At 46.7% G+C, this 26,587-nt stretch overlaps 1 protein-coding gene across 2 annotated transcripts; it reads right to left on the reverse strand.

Annotated features, from left to right (window-relative positions):
* Positions 1-221: 221 nt before the first annotated feature.
* On the reverse strand, positions 222-26,054 carry PPRC1 (PPARG related coactivator 1). 2 transcript variants are annotated; one of them, XM_077349461.1, is made up of 14 exons: positions 25,879-26,054; positions 19,066-19,194; positions 15,446-15,598; positions 14,002-14,103; positions 9,530-12,326; positions 8,952-9,005; positions 7,992-8,052; positions 7,728-7,795; positions 6,513-7,356; positions 5,205-5,339; positions 2,842-2,908; positions 1,683-1,804; positions 1,342-1,493; positions 222-630 (listed from the first exon to the last, which is right to left on the reverse strand). In XM_077349461.1, the coding sequence occupies exons 1-14, from the start codon at positions 25,984-25,986 to the stop codon at positions 527-529; spliced, it is 4,896 nt and encodes a 1,631-aa protein (XP_077205576.1). In that variant the 5' UTR covers positions 25,987-26,054; the 3' UTR covers positions 222-526. The 2 variants fall into 2 exon arrangements, with proteins under 2 accessions (XP_077205576.1, XP_077205577.1); XM_077349462.1 differs by lacking the exon at positions 25,879-26,054 and adding an exon at positions 25,482-25,845.
* Positions 26,055-26,587: the final 533 nt, after the last annotated feature.

Here is a 26,587-nt window from a genome sequence, read left to right on the forward strand (position 1 = left end):
CTGGTGAATATTCACTCGAGAACTAAGGAGCAACCAGACAGCTGGTGCCACCCTCGGCCCCGGACAAAGACCCAGGGCTGCAGCACAATTACCCCGACACCTCAGAATGCAGCAAGTCATGGCTCGGTGGCCCCCAAAGAGCCCTCTGCCAGGTGTCAGAATCCACATACTTTTAATTTTCCATCTCCCTCCTATAACAGAAGAAACCAACAGGTCTGGCATTGCTATGGTAGATGTTTATTGTCTGCATAGTGATTGAATAGGAAGAAGGTGGCTGGGTGATGTTATTCCATCCCCAATTCCACTGTTAAAGAGAAAATGTCCTTCCCCTTAAATAGACCCTAAAAAAAATAAAGATCAAAATGGTTTGTGGTAGTTGGATTTTTTTTTTTTTTTTGCATTTCATTATAAAAGCATGCTGGACATAGCAGCTAGGCTTGGGGGGTGCCTCCCCATGCAGCCAGTCTGAGGTAAGGCTGGTGTAGGCAGATGCCTATTGGGCACACTGAGCCCGGGAGAGCCAGCGTTACCTCTGCAGACTCTGCTGAGCCTGCTTTAGTAAGGTGTCAAAGTCAAGGGAGTCATATTTGTTCTTCAGAGGGGTAGGCTTGAAGTCTTCTATGTTCGAGTCTGGAAACAAAACAGAAAAAAAGACATTCATCAGCAAGTCAGCTAGCATGAGAGCAGTGGTACCAACTTGGCAGCTCACAGTAATCTGCATTTGTAGTTGCCGCCACCCAAAAGCATCACATTTACTTCCATCTCAGGGCAGCTCACAGCTTACCCATTTCTGTGATGGCAGCTCTGTCAAGGTGGGATCCATTTATTATTATTTAGTAATTTGTATACTGCTTGCCCATTCAAGCTCAGGGCGGTGCGAAACACAAGCCCTACTTTACTGAAACACGGGGCAAGTGTCATGTTGGGAATGGTGCACAGAAGAGCTGCAGGGGGCATATCAAAGAGCCACAAGTGGCTCTTGAGACACTGAGCATCCCTGGACTAGAGAAACCAGAATATTCCACAATGAAGAAGCTAGCTAGGCTTCCACAAGCACACCATTACTCCCAATGCATGCATCTCTCTTTCTCTCTCACACACAGCCATACTGCAGACTGACAGAACCCCAACTGACAACTGTCTGAATTATTGAAACCAGGATACCCAGAGTCACCACCATGCACACTGTGTAGGGCGAGATAAATCATGGCAATTCATGAGGTCACTGAATTTGCAGAAGCAGAATGCTAAACTCCTGCCCCACAGATACTGCTCCTCGCTGTGACAAAGCCTCAAAGAAGATTCAACCCATCCTCATAGTCAGCATCTCCCCAGACTCACCCAAGTCAGTGTAGCTCCTTTTACAGAATTGCCGACGGCCTCCAAAGCACAAGTCAAAGGGCTGCTCATCAGGGCGATGCAGTGTACGTCCGCCCTCTATGGCAGCAAAGGCCTCCTCAGCATAACGGTATGTCACAAAACCATAATTATCCCTACCAGGCAAGAGAGACAAGCAGTTAAGTTTTCGTATCCTGAACATGCCTCCCGGGGAGGGGGGGAGAGGGAGGGAGGGAGGGTCTGAGAAAAATGGGTCACATGCTTCACATACACACTTCCCATTCCTACCAATGCTGCTAGGGAATGTGTGTCACCCCAAAGAAAGATGGATCCTCCTCTCTTACCCCTGTTCTCGGAAGTGCAGTGTGCATTCCTCAATGTCTCCAAACACAGTGAAACGGTGCCGAAGCTCCGAACGGGTCATTCTGCTAGGGATCTTCCCAACGAAGACAACACGGCGTTCCTCCTGGGGGTGGGGGGAGAAGGGAATTGGGTGAGCATTTAGTGTGGTCTTCTCCTTTCCTCCCAACACCTCTTCACAAAAACAATCAGAACAGACTCTTTTTTAAAGAATGCACCAGCTTGAATATGGTTGTCAAAGTCACTCAAGAATTATCTTCCAAGCTGCCCTTGCATACCACAGAGTGGTGCTGTTTCTCTGAAGTACAGAGGACAGGAGAATTCTGAGCTAGCCTTGCATGACTTTACTGAAGATGATCAGTTACTGAAGGATCCGCTCCACAGAAGACAGGCATACCGCCTGCAAAACTGCTGCAGGAGCCCCAACGTCTCTGTGCTTGAAAATGGAACCCTAAGCAGGCATCAATGTCTTGAGCCGGAAGGATGCTCAAAACTACAGGACTACAGTGATGCCAGGTGTTCTTTGCAGGAAAGAACAGAATCAACTCGACAACATATTCCCTTCATGATATAAAAGGATGTGTGTGAGCAGACTGACAAAGCCAGCTCCAAGTCTACACCTCAAGGTTTCTGTGGATTTTAAATCGTTCTCAGACAATCCAGATTCCATGTCAAGGAATCTATATTCTGTCATCTGTTCACATTTTGCATATTTACATAATTGCTTATTAGCATAAGTTTGCTTTTTATTTGGTTGAATGTAGTTCAGTCATTTTTCTGGATTCTGAGATTTCAAGCAGACACTTCTACACAAACACACACACACAAGATCACCTCTGTACCCATAATTTACTTCTTAAAGATCCCTGAAATGCCTAAGTTGAATTCCATGGCCATGATTATATTCTATACTCTCACAGAATTGGGATTTGTGAATGCACGCATATGTCCCTGCAGAAAGCTTAACTTCACCTAGGCGAGCTGCTCTCTTCCCCTTTTGCGGAGGGTTTCTGGATAAGCAGCCTAAAAGCCTCAGGTCCGCAGGAAGGAGGCCACAAACTAAACCTGAAGGGGCCAAGACAAAGGCAGGCCCCGTGGTCCTCTTCCATCTCCCCTCATGCTACTTTGCTCAGCAATACTCACTATTGCACGTTCTTTGTCTCTGATTTTCTGCCTTTGGTAACGATCCCGGGAACTGCCAGAGTCATATCTAATTTTTTTAAAGGCACCAGAACAAAGGTAATTAGGAGTCTGCTTCTTTGTGCATATTATTTAATGAGTTACATTGTTATTTTGACAGTCTTGTGAAAAAAATGTACCAAAGAGAAGGGAGCTCATCCAGCCCTCTCTGCCAGGGATAAGGGACCCCAGATTGCAAGCAGCTTCCAAAGCCCTGCACACGTGTAGGAATTGGGTTGGTAAGACAAGGAAGTGAGGATTCACTGAAAAAGGAAAGTGCAGGCATGGCTGCTGCGAACCCACAACCATGAACTGGCAACAGGAAAACAGAAACAAACAGCTGATCGATGCTTGTCTCCACAACAGAGAGAAGCCATCGTTAGGTACCAACCAACGTGCTGTGCTAAGGCTGCAACACGGAGCCTGGCAAAGGAGTCCAGGGATCAAACTTGGCTACTGAGCGCAGTGAGGGTTAGGGGAAAGCTGTTGCTTCTCAACCCCCTCCTATTTCAGACACAGTCGTGAGGCTGAATGCACAATTCTGAGATTCTCAGAGGAAGGGCAGGATGCAAATATGGAATGTAATGATTTTTTAAAGAGTGATCCACTCTCTGCAGGGACCAAGATGATGTTTACAGTAAGAAAAGAGAAGGCCTAACCCAGGCTCTCTTAACCAGGGTTTCATAGAACCCTTGAATTTTGCAATGGCCTCAAAAGAGTTTTACTGATTGGGTTGGAGTTAATTAAATTAATGTTTTAAAAATAACTGGGTGATATGACCATATATGGTAATATTAACACCCCCTCCCCACATGGGCAATGATAGGCCTGGAGGGTAAGAGAAGGAGAGGGCCCCACCACCGTTAAAATCCTTGAGATGAGGCTTGCAGCACACGGTAGCAACTGGAATCCAGAGAGATAAACACTCTCATTTTAACTTAACAGCCTGGAGGGGGGAGCAGGGGTAATAGAATGGGCAGATACCTGTCCCAGCACAATAGGCTGCTGGGCCATTTCTGGAATTTGGGGAGGGGGGGGCACGCGAGGAGGTGATGGAGCGCTCTCTCCCTTCACCCCTCCCACACTGCAACCACACCACCTTTGGGTGAGGCCAGAGAGTTGTGCTACACCTTCTTGGGCACAATCCTGGCACCTTCCAGCCACACATGGGGGAGTTCAAGGGAAGGGATATATCCCTTCCCCTTCCGCATGGCTGCGGAAGGGGAAGGGATATAACGACTGTTTTTCAGGTTAGGTGCTTCTCCTCACTGCATGCCCAGGCAACCAGTTGTGAGCCTGCATTTTAAGAACGTTTAGAGCCATGTGTGGATGCAAACTAGTAGCCAGCCAAGAATGCAGGTATGGTTCTGTTCACAAATAATCTGAAAATATTTCTGTGCTGTCCCTTCCTGTGCTGTGGGAGAGTTTGGGAGATTTATTTATTAGATTTTTATACCATCTTCCCATACGGCTCAGGTGACATGTGACTTCTGCGGTTTCTTGAAGCCTCAAGAATGTGTCAGGGTAAAAGGTAAATGGTAGAAAGGTTGAGAAAGGCTGGCCTAACTGGTGGATGAGATCATTTAAAACTAGGCAGGACTGTATAAACCAGTGGTTCTCAAACCTTTCTAATGCCACTACTCTTTAATATAGTTCCTCATGTGGTGGTGATGCCCAACCATAAAATCATGCAAGTGTTCTTTCACAGAAATTGACCAATGGTGTAAAGATCCATTGTTCATGATTGTATATAAATTGTTTTCCCCCCCAGGGTTTCTCAGTTCGGTTTTTCCTCTTGCCCCACCATGCCGATCTCGCTCTTTTCCACTGCTCCAGACAGACGAATGTGCTCTTGGATCTACCCCTCAAGGCTGTTTCGTGGATGGCATCCCCCGCTCCAGCCAAGCTGCTTACCCTGCCACGACCCCTGTGAAAGGGCTGTTCGACCCCCAGGTTGAGAACCACTGGTATAGACCAAAAGCACATCACAATGTGCCAAATATTGTAATGGTATACTCCAAGATCTGCAAACTATTGTAAAAAAACAGGATGGCAAGAAGACCCCAAATTATACACATAGCTATTTTAAACTCCATAACAAAGAACCAGTTATGAAACATTTGCTTTGTTGGCATATAAAAAGAAAGCCTGGGGGGCTGTCAGCATAAGGCCAAACGGACTCCTTCCCCCTTTTGTCAAGGTGCATCCATAGAACACAGGAAGCAGGGCGCAGAAGACTGGTGGCATAAACATTCCACCAAGATTTTGAAAACTCTCCTAGATATAATATGTTGGCACATGGGCCCTGCAGTGCTAGACTGCCTCACCTTTTCCTGCAGGTGCTCCTCCTGTGTGGAGAAGGGGAGCGCAATGATGGCCTTGATACATAGGAGGGACTCTGGGACCTGCTCCTTGACCGGCTCCATCCACTAGAAGAAGAGCAGGAGCTTCTTGAGCGGCATCTAGGGTGGGAACAAATGCAGCTTTGTCTATGGATGTGGGCTTCTATGTGTGCACATATTCATAGATATGTCTGCAAATACATAAAGATCACTTCTAAATAGACTCTGACTCCAGCAACAATTTTGTGTGGTTGGACTCAAGCACACCATCACTTCTGAAGAATGAAGGTGTCTTCAAAGCCTGACAAATAGACAAAATCTTTGGGTTGTCTACTTGCATTCACCAAAGACTGAGATTTAACCAAAAGCTTCTCATTCAAACATTCAGCATGATGAGTACTGAACAGGCCTGCAGACATATTTCCTACAAGAAACAATTTGTTGCTATCAGCCAGTATGAAGGTCTGCAAGTCACCAGCCTTTGCACAGGAACAAAAACAAAGACCTAACACAGTACAAGTTGAAAAGGCTTGTCAAATCTGACCTGAACCTACTTGTAGCCTCAGGCATACATAGCAGGAACCACCCCATGCTAACATTCAGGAACACCCCAAGGGAAGGCTGGGGTGGTAATGTAAAGGTAAAGGTATCCCCTGTGCAAGCACCGAGTCATGTCTGACCCTTGGGGTGACGCCCTCTAGCGTTTTCATGGCAGACTCAATACAGGGTGGTTTGCCAGTGCCTTCCCCAGTCATTACCGTTTACCCCCCAGCAAGCTGGGTACTCATTTTACCGACCTCGGAAGGATGGAAGGCTGAGTCAACCTTGAGCCGGCTGCTGGAATTGAACTCCCAACCTCATGGGCAAAGCTATCAGACGGCTGCCTTACCACTCTGCGCCACAAGAGGCTCTTCTATGTGGTAATGTAGAACCAGCCAATAGAATAGTATAAGCCAGCTCTGAAGACAAAGGAGGAATTAGAAAGATCCAGCCTACTGGATGCTTTAGAAAGCAGCAAACCAACACAACCAGGTCTTTTTAGTGGGAGATCCCCAGCACTTGCTAGCAATGGCAAGATGGATCAGTAGGTCTGCCAAGGGTTTGCTTTACAGAGAACTGAGAATGGAGACCACCATAAAGGACTACACAATGTAAACTGTACCAATCACCCTACTCCCACCTGCCAAAGTGCAGCCATAAGAACACAGCTGAACCTCATCCAAAAGCCCAAAGTCCTCCTGAACCCATCAGCTGCACTATTTGTCAGTGGGAAGAGAGTCTCTAGTCACATACCTTCTCCAGCGTTTTGATGGGGGAGACCGAGACCTTGATGAGGAAGAGGAGGAGGAAGAAGAGGAAGTGTCACTGTCCCCATCAGAACTGGAGGAGCTGAAGGACCGGCTGGCACGGTTTTGGCGGCCTCTCCGGCTCCTCTGTTGGGGGCTGGTCGACTTCTGTCTGCTCCGGTAGGATCGCAGGGAACGTTTGGAAGCCAAGCGCTTCTGCTGAATGTCCTGAGGCTGCTGCGACGTTGGTTCTTCCGCATCCCAGCATGGGGATGCAGCTGGGGACAGCAGAACAGAACACGGATCTTCACTGCACCTAGTCATGGACCTTGGTGTGCTAGTCCGGTGGTCCAGTGGTTCTGTACATGGCCTTGTCAGCGTACTCTCTGACGGTGGAGACACAGCTCTGCCAGGGCTTGAGCTGGCTGCAACATGGCTAAAGACTTCGGTCTGGTCCTGACAAGCATCCGCAGGGCTAGGACACTCTTTAGGATTCTGGTAGGGGGCCACCGGGCTATCAGTGCCCTCAAGGTTCATTCTGGCGGCAGCAGCAAGGGTCTGGTTTGTTGCAAGTTGATCCAGCTCTTGTTTCATTAAGGCCTTGATGGGCTTGATAGTGATATCTGTGTTGTGTTTGACATTCCATCGAGAGCCACCCTTTGGCGGGGCAGCACAGAGTTGACAGTAGTCATGCTCACCGTAGCCCACGTGACGAGGGGCTGCTTTTCTGTGAGGTTTGCTTAGAGATTTTGCAAGCTTGGAAACTTTGGGGGACCTAGCTTTGCCAAGAAGCGAGACAGCTGCGAGAGGCTTCCACAGCTGGTGAGGCGGAGTGGCTGGAGGGGTCAGGCCTGTAGAAAGGTTAAGAGAGTCATCAGAAACCAGAGCAACAGTCATGAGCTCAAGAGAGAAGGCACAGCATTCTTCACAGGGGTAGGCTGGTAAGCACACTCCTGACTTCCATGAGAACCAGTTACACCTTACTTGCTGGTAACAGTGCAAGCTGTCTGTAGGAAGAGCACAGGGTAGGTAACTTCATTCTCTTCAACAAACGCACAACAAGCACAGCAAAAGGTGCACAACTGGCTGCATGAGTCCATATACCAAACTGACAGCCAAGCACTCCCCACCTCCATCTCCCCCCCCAAAAAATTCACTACAGTGAATCTGTGTCTGGAAATTGCTCAACCATATTTAAGTAGCTTAATTCTAGAGCCTCCACCTGCAACATTGGTGAGCTCTGGAGCCTGAAGCCTATCCACCATCTTCTTTTCTTGCAGTACCTCAGAGCTGAAAGGAAAACAGTGCTATGTTATCAACAGCTCATAAACACAGAGTGCCCACTGCAACTTTCAAGAGGCAGCCAAGGCCAGGACCAGCTTGCTCTGCACTCCATGTGTCACCTACCTCTAGAAAGCCAGCACTATCCGTGAACCAAAACAAAATATGAACGGGGGATCTGGCCAAGACTGAGGCCTATACTTACCCACTGCTCTCTGCAGCAACACTTCCCTTGGATTTCACCTCAACAGAAGCTCCCTCTTTGGCTAGAAAGATAAAAGCCAGTTTGTTAGTAGTCATGAGCAGATCAGGCAGTGGTAGGCCATTAACACTTCCTAAATCACAGTGCCTGGACAGCCCACGACTCCCTGGGTATCATAGAACTACTTAGCCTATACGATGATCCAGCTTGTGGCACAGGATTGTTTGATTGTTTAAAGACCAAATGAAAAGCCCAGATCCAGCTTTAAAAGCAGCAGACAGTCTGCTGAAATCTGATGAATAGGCAACATGAACAAAGACACAAAGCTACACTGTGCCGGTCCATCAAAGACAGCAACCACCGGAAGCAGCTCTCCAGGGTCTCAGGCTGTGTGCTGCCTTGCCAAAGGGTGGCTCTCGATGGAACGTCACCCACTGCCTGACACTTTTAAGGGATTGCACACCTCAAAGCAGAGGTTTGTTCCACTGAGCCACAGCTCCCTCTTTTCTGACTTTAGGATTCAGCAGAAGTTCTCCTAATGCGGTGAAACTTCAGTAGGCAGCTACGTTAATATGCACACTGAGCAAAGCTGAGTTTGTGCCGATAAACATCATCTACCAAATTTGCTCTCTAGTACAAAGCCTGCCCTTCTTGTGCAAAGGCCAGGAATGTTTCTCATGAACCCAAACTAGGGAAGCTCACCTTTGCAACTGACTAGACCCCTTTAGAGGGGCTTTATTATCTCACTTGTTTTTCCTTGGAATTCTGCAATTGGGGGAGGAGGAAGAGCTCCGTGGAAACTGAAAACATGACTGCTATTTTTTCTACATGAAATAAAACGTGCAGAAGTGTTAGAGAACCAAAACTGGCCCCTGAGGACCTCTAGGGATGGAAATTGGAGGAAGTATCAAGGCAGTGCAGAGGTTAGAGTACTCAACCCCTTTTCTCTATTTAGCTCCTCACCTTCTATTTTCTCAAATTGCTCTAGTAGGCTGGTCAGGTCGGAGGCCTCAATTCCTGGAGGAGGGGGAGAAAAGCTCAATTTAGCACAATCCATTACAGCTTTTGGTCATTTACTAATTATGCACAATTGTTGGGTCTTAAAACAGTCGCCCTTAAACTACACCAGGCTAGGGTGTGGACACAATGACCAGGGACAACAACTAATTACCCTCTGACCCTCTTTCTCTAGCTTAATCCTGCTGGCAACTTGGCAAGGACTGAAGAAAAACTGAGGCTCTCTTTAACAAGTGTGTCATTAAAAGGGAAATGCACGAGATCAATGAAAATGTAAACACAAAAGACTGGGTAGAAAAAATATCACTGTCGTAACGCACCCCACCTAGACCGAAGGCTGCAAGAGCAGGGGCTGCCTCCCATGCACACGAGCAAAGAAGTACTGGCAGAGCAATGTCCAACACAGAGTGCGAACATGGGGATGGAATAGATGCCAGCATTAAACAGCCAGGGTTCATTCCTACTTCTCTGAGCCAGCTTTCTTGGGTCATGGGTGCCAGACAAGCAGCAGCATAAGCACTCACCCATCTCAGTGATAAACTCCTGAACGATATCCTTATTGCAGCTGTGCTGTGAAATGCTGAGGAGAGGTTCTGGCTTCAACATCTGGGAGGGTGTCTTGGAAAGCGGGCCAGTTTTCTGCATCTTCGGAGGCCTTGCTATTGCTGGGGAGCTGGGATCTACAGGGGCATCCATCTCCACTTCAGCTGGCACTGTTAACTTTTCTGGCACCAGAGAAGCAGGAAGGGTAGGAAGTTCCTCTTCAGACTGGCCAGCAGGAGGGGTCTCTTTGGCAACTTGAAGCAAGGCTGGTACAGTATAAGCCTTCTCCCCAGTCTCAGCAGAGGACTCTTCTAAAGATTTCGGTATGCCCACAGAATCCTTGACTTGTTGGGGAGGCAGCGCAGAACGGGGCTCCCCTACGGGCTGCAGAACAGAGCTGTTCCTGACAGGCGGAGTCAATGCTGGCTTTCCCAAAGGTTCAACCACTGATGCAGGAGAAAGCAGCTTTCCCAAAGGTGGAGATTTTCCAGGAGCCACTTCTGCTTTAGACTCGGCACCAGAAGGCTGTGCTTGACGCCTCGGGTCAGAAATCCTTTTGGAGGCAACTTTGGCTGTAGAAGGGGGTTCCACCCAGGGTAGCTGGGCAGGGGTGCCCACTTTCTGTGTGGTGGCCATGTTTTGCATTCTGAAGTGAGAGGAGTCCAGGGCAGGAGCTGTACTCTGCTGGCCTGGGGTCTCTTCAGAGAAGGGTGGGGTCGGGAAGGCATCAGCTTGGGGACTCTGCATGTGGACTCCTCGGTCTCCATAAGGGGCAGGCAACATCGGAGGCGGTACTGGAATACCAGGCCAGTAAGGTGGCGGTGGAACTGTGGCCCAGTCAATGGAGCTGTAAGGAAGCCCTGGGCCAAAAGAGGGTAAAGGGACAGGTGGGGGAGGCCATGTGGGAGGGGGCACTGGAGGAACCATATGGAAGGCAGTGGAACAAACTTCATTGACTGAAGTTGGGGGTGGCAGAGGGCCAAAAAGAGCCCAGGGAGGCACTGGTGGTGGTGTACTGAAGATGCGGGAGTTGGGAGGGGCTGGCAGAAAAGCTCCAGGGGTTGATGGGAGGTATGCTGGGGGCAGGATCGGTGGCACTTGAGCCCCAACAGGGGGAAAGGCTTGACTAGGTTGCAAAGGGGCAACCAAAGCAGGCGCTGGAGGAGGAGCAGTATTCACAGTGCCGTTCTCAGAACAAGGAGCAGGAACTGGGGCAGCTGTGGTCTGCACAGAGCAGGGAATGGCTTTGTGAGCAGGAGCAGGGGTAGAGGCAGTGCTGGCAGGCTTCTCAGGCTCCCTTCTTGGCCCAGGCACTGGGACTTTGGGGGGTGGTGGAGGCACCAACAGGCAAGGAAGGTCAGCCAGTTCCATGGGGGGCTCGGGGAGACTGGGCCACTTGCTGGCACTTTGCTGCTCTGCGGTGCTACTTGTGCCCTTGCCACTGGGCTGGCGCTGCTTCCTACGCTGCCGGTATTCACTCAGGCTGAGAGGCCGGGGCTTGGCCTCCTTGAGGGGACAGCTGACTTCCTTGTCGCTGAGATCCTTTCTGTGAGGCTGCCCTGCCATGTCCACAACACTGCCGGGGACCGAAGGGGAGGCTGCCTCTTGGCCAACCACCTCACTTGTGGCTGAAAGAGGCTTGCTCCCATGGTGGGATTCCTGCGCGACTATCTGCTCTGCAGGCAATGCATCTGCCTCTCCCTGGCACGGAGTGGATGGGCATTCCTCTGCACATGGCAAGGCCTCTGCACTCTCCAAGCCTGGCCTCGGTGGGTTTGGGGGCTCCAGGGGTGCCCCGTGCTTGACCAATTTCTCCTCCTCTACAGTGCCCCGATTCCCTTCTGCGTGGGAGGTTTGATCAGCGGAAGGCTCAGGCTGCCCTCTTCTTCCTCCAGCTGTCCCCTCCTGCTTCTCATCACTGCTTGGCTTAGCACCAGCCTGCTTTGGAGGTCTGTCTCCCCTGGCCTCTTTGTGCCTCCTTTTCTCTTTACGGCATTTCTTCCCGGTGCCGCCACTTCTTTTGTCTGTCTCTGAGGCTCTGAGCTTTATGTTCCTTGGTGCTCCTGGGCTGTGCTGAGATGGGTTCTCATGAGCATTGGCAGTTCCCACAGCTTCTTCCTTTGTCCCCAGAGGAGCATCATCCTTCCTCTGGAGTTCTGCCTTGCCTACCCCACAGGCCTGACTGTCCAGAGCAAGATCTCTATCCATGTCTGCAGTCCTGGCGTTGTCGGTGGAGAATACTTGGTCCAGATTGACCTCTTTGGTCTGACCCGATGTGCTGCTGCTGTCAGTGCCGCAGGATGGCTCTGCATTCGGAAGGACCACCGGGATCTCCATGCTCTCCTCGCCCTCAGGCACCACTTCTACAACACCCGGTGCCTCAGCAAGGGATTGGCTCTTGAGACTCACACACGCAGTGAAGTCAGGCTGGCAGTACGGGTGCATGGACCTCACTAGCTCACTGAGGGAGATTCTCTCTGGAGCAATGATGTAGGGGCCGTCACTTGGAGAGAGGTCTGTCTCCACCACCTTTGTGGCTGATGCCACAGGGATTTCATTCATGCCTGCTTCAAAACTCAGCCCACAATCAGTGATCTCCTCTTCCTCCTCCTCTTCTTCCCCGTCACTACGTTGCAGCATAGGAGCATCTCGCTCTCTGTGCCTGAACACCCTCTGTTCCCCACATGACCCTTTGCTACTGGCTTTGTTTGAAGCAGCTCGGTCTTTGGGGCAATTTGGAGTCAGTGCCAGTGGGAGGCTGGCAGCACAGGCTTCAACCTAGAGGTGGGGTGGGGGAAGAAGAGAGAAGATTATGCAATAAACTCTGCTGACCGGAGTCTCTGAGAGGAGGGCTTGGCTATGGCATAGATGCAGCAAGGCCAGGCTACAGCCAACACAGTGTTACAAAGGGTAACCCTCCACAAAGATGGCGTGAATACAGCAAACAGCACACAGAAGATAACAGACTAGACAAAATAAGGATACTGACTCTCAGTCTCTGGTGAGAGGGATGGCTGCCTGATCAGGCTATTCTGGAGTTTAGAACCCCTTCTGGCAAGTCTTTGTTAATGAGCAGAGAAAAATCTTTGCTACCTAGCTATAAAAGGTCTCCTTTGTCTATCACTAACTATTGTTTAAAGGAAGATTTGATGCTTACACTGTAATAATTATCAGAGACAGGTCAAATGGCCAAGGGGAGCCAGACACAGCTTGGTTAAATTTACCATAAGGTCATTACACCCTTCTGCCAGTGTACATGACTCTCCTGCAATTTTTTCCACCCTCACAAAAATCCCTGCGAGGTAGGCTGAGGTGACAGACAGGATGACTTAGCCCAAAGGTCACCACAGGAGCTTCATGGCTACGTTCCTAATAAAACACCCTAACCAATATATTACTGATTCTAAACAGAGTGAAAGAAAACTTCTCCCGTACAGCAGTGCCTAACAAGTGACACAGTCATTTTGAGAATGCTGAATTAAACAAAAATTAAAGCAGGGAAACAGCAAGTTTCCATTTTTCACATTAGCAAGGTATCTTTAACATTATGTATTTTAAAGGCCAGTTCCGAAGTCATTTCTAACCAAACAGGAAAATTTAGATGTTTGCATGATATTCTTTTTGTCAGGAAAACAACTGGCCATTGCAACAGCTTTCAAGTTTTTCCCAGAACACATCACAGATACAAAGTTACATTTATACAGATGGATAGAAAACTTTTTTCTTAAGGGGAAAAATCCCAGCCTGTGAAATTACGTCTTCAAACTAGGAGATTATTAACAATAAATAATCACAGTTCTTCATGGCTTTCAAGCTACAATATTCAAGACATTCTGTATCACAATGTAAGTTCACTGCATTTCCCCAGCATCATGGGATGGTAATATCAGAGGTCAAGCTATCACACAAGCTAACTGGAAGCTAATCATGATATTTCAGTTTCTCTGAAATCAATGTTGTTTCCCCAAAATAAAATGCTATGCAGCACAGAAAAGCCAAAATGTTTGGAATGTAACGGAACAGGACTGGATAGAAAAATGACTTTTTTCATTTCTGGCTTCTCCTATCTTAGCAAAGGACATTTCAAACACAGCCCCAGATGTCGCCAAGTAACCAACAAAGGCTGAATGAAGCACAGAGAATGACCTTTGCTGGGACTCTATATCCAAGAACGGGACTCTAACCCCAAGAATGCACCTGTGCTTTTCAATAGCTAGGTAGCAAGGTGATCATCAGCAAGTGTAGCTTCTCCCGTTTGTGTACTACTATAGGGGAACAATCTAAACTTAGTAGCCCTTTTCTTGTCATAACACAATCCAGCTCCCCATGCATCTTGATATCTGACCCACAGCCAGAGAAGCAGGACAGGATAACTACAGAGAAACAAGAAAGAACTGACACTTCTTGGAGATTCTAGTGCTCTTTCTACACAAAAGGCCCCAACATCTCTTACCTTCTCAGTCATAATGGTGCAAATTCTAGGCTCTTGGAAGTCTTCGAAGGAACGAAAGTCCTGTTTAGGGGGTGTCCTGGACAAGCTGAGACACCTTTGAAACTGTCAGAGAAGTTTGTAAACAAGAAGTGAATTGCTCTGTAAGACCTTCTGGATGTCCTATGTAACTTCATTTATATACTACAATCTTAAAATAAGAACTGGGCAAAACCAGCCTGTTTAAACACCAGTAAACCTGGAATACACAGATCAGGTCACTCCCAAATTAATGTATTTAGAACATGTAGCCCTTCATCACCAGGGACCCTTGTGACTGCAAGATCAGTATGTGCTGACAGGGCAGCTCTGATCATCAGGCTTCGGATTATTTGCCACTCAGGTCAGTAACACCAATCTCTAGTCAGGCTCGTGCTTCCCCAATGGCTGCCCCTGTGCTGTGGGATTAAAGACTCCAGCCCTGCGCTGGTTTCAGAGGCCCTGAAGCTAAGCCCTCCTGACACACTACTGATGGCTCCTGGGTGGCCTGCTTCCTTTTTCCTGTAAGCCATTTCTGAGTTTCATTGACAGGGAGAAAAGCAGGATGAAAATATTTTACAATGTTCTTGATAAATACTTGGAAATGCCCACAAGAGGGTGCTCTGGTGTCACAGTGCTTCATGTCTTACATATCAAATCCAATTGTAACTGACCCTTGCCAGAATTTGCTGAATGCTCATACATCCTCCTTGCCCCTCACCCCCAAAAGTAGCAGATTTGTTCCAGACAGGAGAAAAAAGTGTCACTCTTGCCAAAAACAACAAAAAATAATGCATCCATCCAGCAGTTCTTTATCGAATGATGGAACAATGAGATCATCTGTGAGAGCTGGTGACAATAATGGCGCGGAGCATTGCCTGGAATGATCTCATCCATAAAGATGGGAAACTACTAGCTAAGAACAGGAGTCTGTTACTCACTCATTGACTAACAAGACAACGAAATTAGATGGATGCAAAATGCCAACCAGTGTGCATACAGCCAAGAGGGTATTGGAGGCACTTGTACTCAAAGCTGCACTCCATGGGAAAAGCACACACCAATGTACGCAAATGTATGTGGGATATTCCAAGTTGTACTAGATCCAGTAATCACAGGTAGATCTGTCTACTGTCTTTTGATCAGCCTCACCAGGAGCAGGTGATAAAACAGGCTTGGCTTTTGGGATGACATTCAATTGCCTGCGTGAGAAACGGCAGGGAACATACTATACAGTGGCCTATGGTTGAGCCAGCTTAGTGCTGCATACTTGTACAGGCTCCCCAGGGACTCAGGGAAAGAAAGGCCCTCCCTAGGACCTGAGATCCTTTAACATCAGGAACTTAACTTAGAACCTCCTGCATGCAAAGCAGGGAACCCACACACAAAAACATTCTGCTCTGATGTACTGCCAGAAAACGCATCATACCGAAGAATTATCAGGCTCCTTGAGTGATGTCAGCAATTCAGAGTCTGGAATAGTGTCAAAGGGAGACAGAGACTCATCATCGGTACTGTCCAGAATATCCGTGATTGCAGTCAACAAGGAAAGCTCATTGTCTGAATCCACACGGCCTTTGGCCTGTTTGAGTAAAAGACAAGACAGTCAATTTGGAAGAGGCACTTGATTCACAAACAAAATCCATACATGCTCAAACACATCTCAGCAAACCAGGGAACAAAATGCAACTACGGTCACAGTTGGCTGCACAAGCTTGGAAAAGTCAAAGCCTACCGACTATTGACAGCATGGATGGATAGGATGAGAGAATTGTGCAAAATGACGAAACTAACTAACTTAGTTAACAGGCCAAATGAAGAGTTTCAAGAACATTAGAACTACTACCTGGAGTTTATTAATAAGTAAACCACATATATATGTACTTGTGATTAAGTTGCTATGCCAGGCAAGAATGGCAATCTCGATTTAAGATGTAACTTGTTTCAGAATATTTCTTTTTCTTTTCCCTTCCTTATTATAACCACTGAAAATAAATAAAAAATATTTTAAAATAATACAGCTAAGCTGATGGAGCCCATATCTAATACAGATCTAATTCTCTTCAAATAACAAAAGAAACCAAGCTAATGAGCTTCTGAAGTGAAGGAGCAAGATAAGACTACCAAACAGATAAGAGCAGTCAGATCAAGGTGAATGAACAGGTATGAAACACCCTCACCTCTAAGAAGCTCCAGAACAACTATGGCTGTGGAAACAAGTAAACTAACTAGCTACCTTCTCCAGGGCCTGAGCTATTCTAAGCCACTCTACAACTACAGATTTAAAAGACTGATATAAAAAGCTGCATCCTGAGCTACTATTCAGCCCCTCCAACCCCCAGTCATCAACTGATGCTTTATAAAGAACCAGAGTGGATTTAATTTAAATACAAATTGATGACTCGATTTAAATAATGGTTTTCTACATAAATGTTCATTCTTGTTGGCCTTAATATTTACAACCCAGAAGACAGTTTCATTTTAATATAATAAATTTCAGCTTAGTTTTAGTTGTATCAGAAAATCAATGATGGATTATTTACCACTTGAAATAGATCATTATAAAATCATCATGTGAACTCTCTGGTTTAACAGGTTAATCATTCTTATTTGGACAACTTTTCTACTGTAGTTTATTGGAAGGACAAAAATAATCATTAATAATGACCATTTAAATCTAACTAAAACAATTACATTATATAGCAGATGTATTGTGTTTGCTTAAACATCGATGAGGAGACACAAAGATCAAGATTTCTGGAGAATTGTGCTCTAAGTCAATGGTCCCCAACCTTTTTATCACGGGGGCCCGGCCAACGCTTGACAATTTTACTGAGGCCCGGGTGGCAGGGGGTGTAGTTTTTTGCCAAGGGATGTTGCTGCCACCTGACCCCTGCTCCACTTGCTTTCCCGCCAGCGCCCCTGACTTCCCACCGCCCACAGGGGGGCGCTGCCAGCAGCAGCTGCGCAGTGCCTCGCCAAGGGGGAACCCCAGCCATGGCGGCCACCAGAGAGCACCAAAGGTGAGCCGGCAGCAGAGTGGCAGAGCAGCCCCCAAGGCAGCAGCCAGGGAGGAGGGCGAGGAGGAGCCGCGGCCCAGTATCGACTGATCCACGGACCGGTCCTGGTCCCCGGACCGGGGGTTGGGGACCACTGCTCTAAGTTTCACTTCCATTTCTATTGCTTGCCTCTCCCTCACCATACTTAACATCTCGTCCTTACCCAGACCTATTCCAATCTTATATTCTTTGAATTTCTTAAAACTTGCACGAGTACTTGAACGAGTATACAGCCTCATGCTACATAATTAAAAACTAATCTGAATTTCATGATGAATAACATTTGTACTAGGGGTGCACATCCAGTATATCTGAGCCAAACAGCCCCCAAAACCTTATTGGCATTTTCTGGCTATTATTTTAGTCAGATATAAATTAGTACTATAGCTGTCTGAAATGGCTGCCCCCGAAAAAAACCAACAATTAAATTTAAAGGGACTGCAGGGAACTCGTCACTTGCAGAAGGCATATACAGGGACAGCAAGCCCTTTAAATGCCTCCAGAGTTCATTCATTCAGAGTTCATTCAAGGAACTACATTCCCTTTAAACGCCTTTTCCTCCTTTCCATTGAAAGCAACAAAGGCTGGGGGCACTTTTTTGGGGGTGGAGAGGTAGGATTGAACCCCCTGGCCCAATCAGGGATTTTTTAAGGAGAAGCACCAGCAGCCATACTGCAGATCTGGTGCCTCTATCTCAAAAAAAAACAGCCCTTCAAATACCTCCCCAATTGATTCTCTATTATACCCTATGGAGATCACTGATCATAATGGTCCCAATGAGGTAGAATGCAGCTGAAAAAAACTTGGGATTCCCAAATATTTACCAAATTTACATACCACACCAGTATTGGGATTTGGGAATATTAGGAAATACCAATATTTTTCAGGTTCAATATATCCAAGCCAGAAAAATACAATTGTTTGCATACCTCTACTTGAGGCTGTAATGTATATTAAATAGAAAACTATTTGTAGACAGATTTTTCCTCAAAAAGCATTCTATTTTATAATCATATTTAACTAAAAAATCAATTTGTAAATTGTAAGCCGTGACTTCTTCGGGTAGTAAAAAGTTCCAGCTCTTCATATTTAAATAAAAAATCAATTTAAATTTAAGAAATCTGATTTCAAATTTAAAAAAAACACCCTGCAAAGAACCTACCTCATATCACACATACAGGCATCAATCCAGAAGTCTCACCCAGACTACTTCATTATTCAAATCTTGGAAATTTCACTAGGTGATACCAGTACTATTTGTTATATCTACGTTTTACTTAGTGCATCGAATAAAATTAATACCCAGTACTGTTGATCTGAGGACTTCTATGCTTTTCTCTTGCTCTAAGCCTTTTAAGCTTCAGAAAAGCATCTAATCCACCACTATCAGAGAACATAAAATATTTGTCTCTTTCCAGCAACATGCTCCCACACCATGTCCTGTTACTTTGGCTAGCTTTAATAAATGGTATTACATGGATTTTGTTTCATGATTACCTAAGAAACAGCTAATTTTTGTTTACTAGTGACCTCAGATCAAGTTGCAGGAACCAAAGGCATGCCCTACTAAGCCTCTGACTTATTTTGATTTCCAATAATTGAATGTATTTATTCTTCTGGTCTTTAAAGTGGCTGAGAAATTTTTGAAGGAATTAAATAATCAGCGTGTTGACATTATATGTTCAATACAGACAAAAGAAGTGGAAACTTAAGTATGTCATCTTATGACTGAGGGAACAGCCTCCTGCATCCCACAGGGCTCCCAGATACCTCACTGCTAATCACTTGATGAAAAATGACAAGGAGTTAACTGAAGCAGGGTAGCTTAACTCACATTTATGTCAAGAACAGACACTGCATTTCTCTGGCACAGCAGAACAATCCCTGACTCAGCTTTTCACAGAGGCCCTGCCTGCTGCAGGCAGCCACACCAAGATGCCCATAAAGGGATCCAGAAGCCATCCATCTCTGAGAGTAAAGCATTCCATACCTCATTGAAATCCTCAATGATGGAGATGACAGAAGAGTCTAAGTAACCTTGCATGGTTCCTAGGAGCTCCTCTGCTTCAAGAATGGTTTCTGCCTCCAAGGACACATGTAAATTCTCTGCCAGTAAGTACTAGGAAAACAAAATAATGCAAATCAGAGGAAGATAAAACAACTGAGGGGGGGCAATGAGAGCGTTTAACAATGTACACAGATAAGACTCTTCCTTTAAAAAAAAAATCACCCATCCCATGTCATTGTCCTTTTTCATTCTGGATAGCATCCTCTTCTTGGAATTCACGCACCTCCATCATTCTCTCCTCCCAAGCCACATGAGCCCCAAAGTTGCTCTGACTTGGCAGTGAGATGTCTGTCATTAAACAATGACTGGAGGAAGGGAGAAAAGACACACTCAAAATTCTACACAGGAATAGCCACTGCATTGAGACCTTACCCACAGAGTCGTATAAAAAAGCTAAACCTGGGAGAACCCATTCTTCATTTATTTAAGATACCTGCGGCCCACTTTTCCATTCTGCTCAGTAGGGTTTACAACAGAAACAGTAATTTGAGCCATCAAAGATCTCCTTTCCATTTCAACACAGTAGCTTCAATGGGAGTGGTAGTAACACTAACAATTGGGTGGCATTCCACAGTCAGTGGTAACTGACTCTGAATCAGCAGAAAACAAATGTGTATGATCACTGGGAGGAGCCAGCCATTCTCTCCAGGCAGATGTTCTTCAGCTGCTGAACCAACACATTTAGACTGGGAACCTGTCCATTACCAAAAAGCAGGCCTTCACTCCTCCAATAATGCCCACTGGAAGACTAGACTGCATGGTTATCCTTGGCCTTTGCCAAGAATATTAAAAAGAAGTCCAGAAAGATAAAGGTACAAGAAAGGATAGTTGCCAAGGATGGGCTACACAAATTAGGACAGTCTCAGACATACCATGAGCAAGAAATGAAAACTATTTCTGTGCCTATACATGTTAGGGATATCATCACATTGCAGCCCATACTTATCCAACACAGTGAGCAATAGAAACATGCTTGTTTCATGAGTAATTTAAATGTAGCACAGTGTACAAATTACTGCCTCAGCTGCATGCTCACACAGGACATTCTTCCCAGATGAGAGGGGGATGCCAAATTGTTTATAAATTTCTCGGTGCTCCGCACTTATATCACTGCCATAGCACTTTTTTGACTTGCAAGTTCATGTCCCGAGAAAAATTCAAGTCCTCCAGCCAAACTGCATCATCCCAACAAAGGCCTTGCTGCAATCTCTGCTTATACTTATAATAAGTTGATACAGCAAACATTTGCCATTTGCAGAAGCAGTGCAGGGAGTTAGGATGTGTAGAGCACTTGCAGGTTTTCATAAATCAACTAGGTCTTCATGCTGACAAGTGCGTGAACAAGTATTAAGGTTCTACATCACTCAGCTGTGCTCTCAGCCAGTTTTCAATAATCTGGGATTCCAGCTTGCTGCGTGCCATGTGGATCTTTGCATATGGGTAACTGTTTACTCAACTACAGTCCAGCACCCGGAGACAAGCATCCATGTCCCGTCTAGCAAGCTAGTGTAATCATGACTTTGTCATGTAGCAGAGCATCAGAAAAGAAGGTCCTGACCCATTTCTACAATGTTATTAAGGGACCCTTGATCTTCTCCTTCTCAGTGTCACAACGGCATAACACAGATGACAAAGACTTTCACCACCCTCACTCTCACTCCTACCTTTCAGCAAGGCAGGGCTAGACTAAAGGATGCATAAGCAGCCAGCTGCAAGAAGGGGAAGAATGTGCCAAGCTAGTTAGAAAGTAATCATGTCCTAACCCAAATCATGTTTAACAGCTTCCCTCCCTAGATACATTGTGCTGAAATTACTGGGCTTTGTTTGAGCAGCAAAGACTAGGCTCTAATTACAAGGAGTTGGCAGTGAAGGCCTGGGAGCCTTCTTTGGTTTTTAGGCCACAGCCACCAAATTTCTCCACAACAGTTTCCCAGCTAGTCAGCTGCAAAATTTTTCACACTCAGCAGCCAAAGCAGAGCTGCAATACAACTTCTTCATGTTTTACATTAAACTCTTAGCACCACTAGATGCTCAGATGCTGAAGAATTCCCACATCTAAGTTGGGAAACAATCTGAACAAGCCAGCTGTTTCAGATGTGGTCTAGAAGAAGAAGATTTGGTTCTTATATGCTGCTTTTCTCTACCTGAAGGAGGCTCAGAGCGCCTTCCCTTCCCTCTCCTCACAACAGACATCCTGTGAGGTAGGTGATGTTGAAAGAGCCCTAATATTACTGCTCAGTCAGAACAGCTTTATCAATGCTGTAGCGAGCCCAAGGTCACCCAGCTGGCTGCATGTCAGGGAGCTGGGAATCAAACCCGGTTCACCAATTTAGAAGCCCGCACTCCTAACCACTACACCAAACTGGAGAAACAAAGGAGACCAAGCATTGGCCTTGGACACGGGTTCAGTCTTGAGCTCACTGTGTGGCCTTCAGCGAATCTCCTGCTCTACTATGTGTATAAAATTGGGATTACTAATTCCCCAGATGTTTAATTATGGAGGCTGAGAGCATAATGTTAGCACAGATAGATGCTATTAGCACCACTGGAGCCCTAGAGAAGAGTCTCTTCTTTCTTGCATGCTCAGGGAAATGCCAATTGTCACTTTGGGATCGGGAGGCAAATAGGGGGGCATCATCTGGGCATGGAATTGGGGTCACTGTAGATGGGCAGTAGTTGTGAATTTCCTGCATTCTGCAAAGGGTTGGACTAGATGACCCTGGAGGTCCCCTTCCAACTCTATGGTTCTTCTTTGGACATCACTTCAAAATCTCAGTTAATTACTAGTTAAATTCTCAGCCAACAGCAGCAAACAGGCAGATGATTTATCACACTCTTCAATTAAAGGAATGTTCTCTATATGATCTTGATGAAGGACAACAGGAATATTCATATTACACTTTGAAAACCAGGGGGGAAGCGCCAATAACATGGAAAAGCAAAAGAGAATTGCACTACAAAATATGTAGTGCAATTCTGACAACTGAATCAGAAAGCAGCTCCCCCCACACATTTCAAAGAGTTATGTTCTTGTCCTCTCCATTTGTGATGGCCACAGCAAAATTTCACATATTAATGTCGTTATGAGTGGCATCAGTGGCTGAAATGTAATTTTCCACCCTGCAAAGCAGCCACCTGAAAGATGGATTCAAGTGGGTAGCCATATTGGTCTGAAGCAGCAGAACAAATTTAGAGTCAGGTGGCACCTTTAAGACCAACAAAGGTTTATTCAAGATCTGAGCTTTCATGTGCACGCACACTTTCTCAGACACAATATGACCTTGAACAAAATATTGCTGGTCTTAAAGGTGCTGCTAGACTCTAAATTTGTTCACCTGAAAGAAGGCATTTGTGTTCAATTATATCAAAATGATGAAGTGAAATGAATCCAAGAACAATTATATGGTTTTTAAAAAACAGGGAACTATCTGCCAGATAGAGAAACATAGGCCTTTCTGCTATTTTACTTGTGACATTTTAGGTAGGACTAGATCCATACTTTAAGTTAATGAGACTCACAAACAACTCAGTCCTAAATCCCAGACACTGGCATAGCTAATCTGCATCCCATGCTCTGTTAAGAAAAAAAATGGCAAAAGAGCAAGATGTTCAGAGTACACTGTGCATGAGATCCCAAAGTGACTTTGCTCACATCCACCAACCCCCAAAAGATGTGGTTAATGATACAGTCTGCATTCTGCAGGGGGTTGGACTAGAAGACCCTGGAGATCCCTTCCAATTCTATGATTCTACACAGAAGAAACCAACCAATGCACGTCAATACTAGCATGCCTTCATAATCCATTCCGCCTATGCCCTGATCCAGGACACAATAAGGGAAGGCAAACAGGAAGCATAGCATCCTCCGCTGTAGGGAAGACTGCAGTGTTCAGAGTTCTGCAGATGAAGGAGTTGTGCAAACCAATTCCCTTTTGACAGGAGGGTGCACACAGAGAAGGAAGTATGGCCAAAAGGAAAACAGAAGGAAATTAGAGCCCTTAAGTAACAAATTATTCCTCTAAATACATACCCAACTGGGCACACAAGAAGGAGACATCACAGAGTATTTGTACTCCTCCACTGGCCTGGTGTCAAAATGTGCCATCTACACAGAGAAACTGCACAGAGAAACTGCACACTGTGGAACTGCACAGGACTAGTATGCACACTCTCTGCGGCACAAGTCCTGCATGGGGTTAGCAAGCAGACACAGCTAACATTTTGCACTGTCAGACCAATCACACGGGATTGACAGTTCATGCAGACTGGCTGAAAGCCCAGTCTTCCAAGGGAAATAATCACTAGTTAGTGTACAGACTGTATAATGCAGGTTTGAAAAGATGATAAGGCTTGTGTATGGTTAGCCATCAAAAACCCAATCCCAGAACTGCTGTACACAGAAGTTGGGCTGTCCATATGACCACACTGAAGAAACAGTGGCTAGAGGTGGCATATAAGCTCTGAATCACTTCCACATGTCCTCCAGTTTGAGATAGTGGACAATCACAGACATTTCCACATTTGTTTACTTCTAACAGGCAGCATAGTCTAGCCGACAAGCTGCACGTCAATATAACATCCTTGAATCAAACAGTACCTCATTTAAACTGGGATAAGCTAAGGTAAAGCCATATGAAAAAAGTTATGGAATAAAGAACTGCATGGAGTTATAAAGGCAGATGTGAAACCCAAGGGAACTTAACAATTCAGGTGCGTAGCCATATAAAATGACAGTCAAATGGCACTTTAAACAATTTAAAAATTGTATTCCAGGATAAACTGTCAAAAGTGTTTTATTTTCATATATACATAAGTTGCTACTGGACTCTTGTTGTTCTTAAATTTTCAGTAAGTGTAAAGGATTGTAACAATATTCCAAGGGAACACATATGGCCAAGGGTCCACAGATCCTCAGTTCACTGTAATGATTCCTGTCTCTACACCACAATTTATTTCACTCCTAATCAGTTGCTCTCCCTCCTTGCACTACATTCTGTTTAGCAGGACTACTTCATTACCTTCTACACCACCCCTTCTCTTTCCTTTCTGCCTCACCCAACAGAAGTGGGAGGGTATGAGGGAGGAGAAATTAGCATTAAGGACCTATAGACTTCCATTTTGCACTACAATGCAACACAAGGGGGGCATTCCCCCGCCAGCAAACTAAAACAAATCCAAATTCTTTGGCCAGAATGGGCTTTGTTATATTAGACAAAGCAAACCTACTCAAGGAATGGGCAGGCTTCCCCACCCAAAACTAATCAAGGCTTCAGCACGGTGAATTTAGCAATGCAAATGTTTGAGGCTGCCTTGCCTTTACTTCTTCTTGAACAGAGGGAGCAAACAAGTTGTTTGTTTTGCATGGCTGGTGTGCAGTCTGAGGCAGCTGGGCGGCCAAACATTTATCACACGCTGCGATTGGACGGAGCCTAAACGGAGGAGAATTCCACAGTCCCGCAGACTCTTCTACAGCAGCCAAAACGCACATTACCCTTCTTTATCATTCCCAACACGAGCGTACACTCTGGGCTCCCATAAATGGTCTTTCTTTTCAACTACTTTCGGGAAAGGAAAACCTTGCTGCAAGTTATCATAAATCAAAGAAGGGGAGGGGGGTCAACGACGCGAGGAGAACCAGAGCCGAAACACCAGGGGAGACACGCACAGAAAACTTCTCTCGAAGGAACAAAAACTGCCGAGACGCAGCACCATCACACGAGGCCGAACAGGCACAGGGAAGGGGAGGGCACAAACACACCCAGAAATCGGGTAGGGGGTGGGAAAAGGGTGGCGCTGGGCTGGGCAAACGTCTCAGGCCCCGCTTATACACGAGCGAGCGCGCTACAGAATCTGCTTCGAGAATCAAAAGTCTTTCTAACCCGACTGGGGTTAGAAAGGGTGAATCCACCCTCTTATACACCCACAGGGGCAGAGGGAGAGCGGATACAACATACAGGTTCTCCCGTTAAACTACCCCCCCCCCCAAAAAAAAAACAGACTTCCATGCTCCCGACCTGTAAAATAAAACGCGAAAAGGGCAATATTATCTGGCGCGCCAAAATAAGGATGAGAGTAGACCCACAGGCAGCTCCGCCCTCGCCTAAATCCCGTGATCCCAGCGAGGAAATACCGGTTCCGTTCGCAATCCAATTAAAACCAGAACCTGGTAGTTTCTCAATTCCAAGAATCGCTGTCGAATCCGCAGATTCCGTCAATGCCCCCGTCTGGAACCCCCAGCTTCCCCTGCTTCATTCATGATTAAGGCCTTGAGTACCCCGATACCAAAAACTTCCGAACCCCGCAGCTGCCTGCATTGCAGCCTCCCTGTCCCCCGATACCTCCATTCCAGCCCGACAGCTCTGCTTCTCCTCCTCCAGCGGCGCCGCTCCCCAAATGCCTGCGCTCCGGCGTCCAATCGACCACCGCCGGCCGCCCCCCGCGCCAACACCCCGGAGACTCAGAACTTGGCTTGCCCCAACGAGAGAACTTCCACTCGTGCCCTCACGCCTCAGAGACACGTCCAGGCATGCCCCTCTCGGGTGCCCCCTGCCCCTGCGCCGGCCCCGGGCAGCCACCAGACGGCTTTCCCCGGCCGCGCTGGCCAGTGCCACCTCCCGGCGCCGGCCACGCCGCTTCCACGTGTCCACCCAGCGCCAGCTGGCCCAGCGGCGGGAAGCTCCCTGCCTCTCTGGCTGGCTGGCTGCCTCCCTCCGGAGAACCCGGCCGGACCGGTACCTGCGCAGAGGGGAGAACACTCCCCACGACGGGCTCCGCGCCCCCTCGCAACAGGGGGGTTCCTCCAGCCCCGGCGTGTCCCGCGCCGCCGCCCCACAGCGCCGCCATCTTGGCACCACCTCGCAGATAGCGTCGGAATCCCGGCCGGCACTACCGAACTACATCTCCCAGGAAGCAACGCGACGAATATCGCGGGAACTGACGTTGTTAGAAGCGCGAAGCCTGACGGGAAATGTATTCTTTGATTGTGAAGGGCTTGGGGGTTTCTCCTGCGATAAAAGGTGCGCGGAGTAAATAAATCAGAACCAGGGGGCGCTTAGTGATAGAATGTTGTCCGACCCCCCTGACTCTGGCGGTGATATACTGCTGCAGTGTGTTTGGTGACTCTGGCAATCGGTTAACTATCGAGGAGGTATAATATCAGAATTCATCTCATGATCCGTTAACAGGTTCTGAACGCCAGTTGTAGCCCTGCTAGATAACACTGTACAGTTTTGCCCTGTAAAATAAAATCAGAGTCCAGTAGCACCTTTAAAACCAACGAAGATTTATTCAGGGCGTGAGCTTTCGAGTGCAAGCATTCTTCCTCCGACTATGATCGTCTTACATGATGACAGGGAATATATAGCAAAAATCAATTCTATTACATCAGTAGACTGTGTCACAACCAAATACAGCCAATGATAATCCTTTGTCAAAACAACCAATC

The sequence above is a fragment of the Paroedura picta genome, chromosome 8 (genome assembly GCF_049243985.1).
Source record: "Paroedura picta isolate Pp20150507F chromosome 8, Ppicta_v3.0, whole genome shotgun sequence".
In the NCBI taxonomy this organism is placed as follows: domain Eukaryota; kingdom Metazoa; phylum Chordata; class Lepidosauria; order Squamata; family Gekkonidae; genus Paroedura; species Paroedura picta.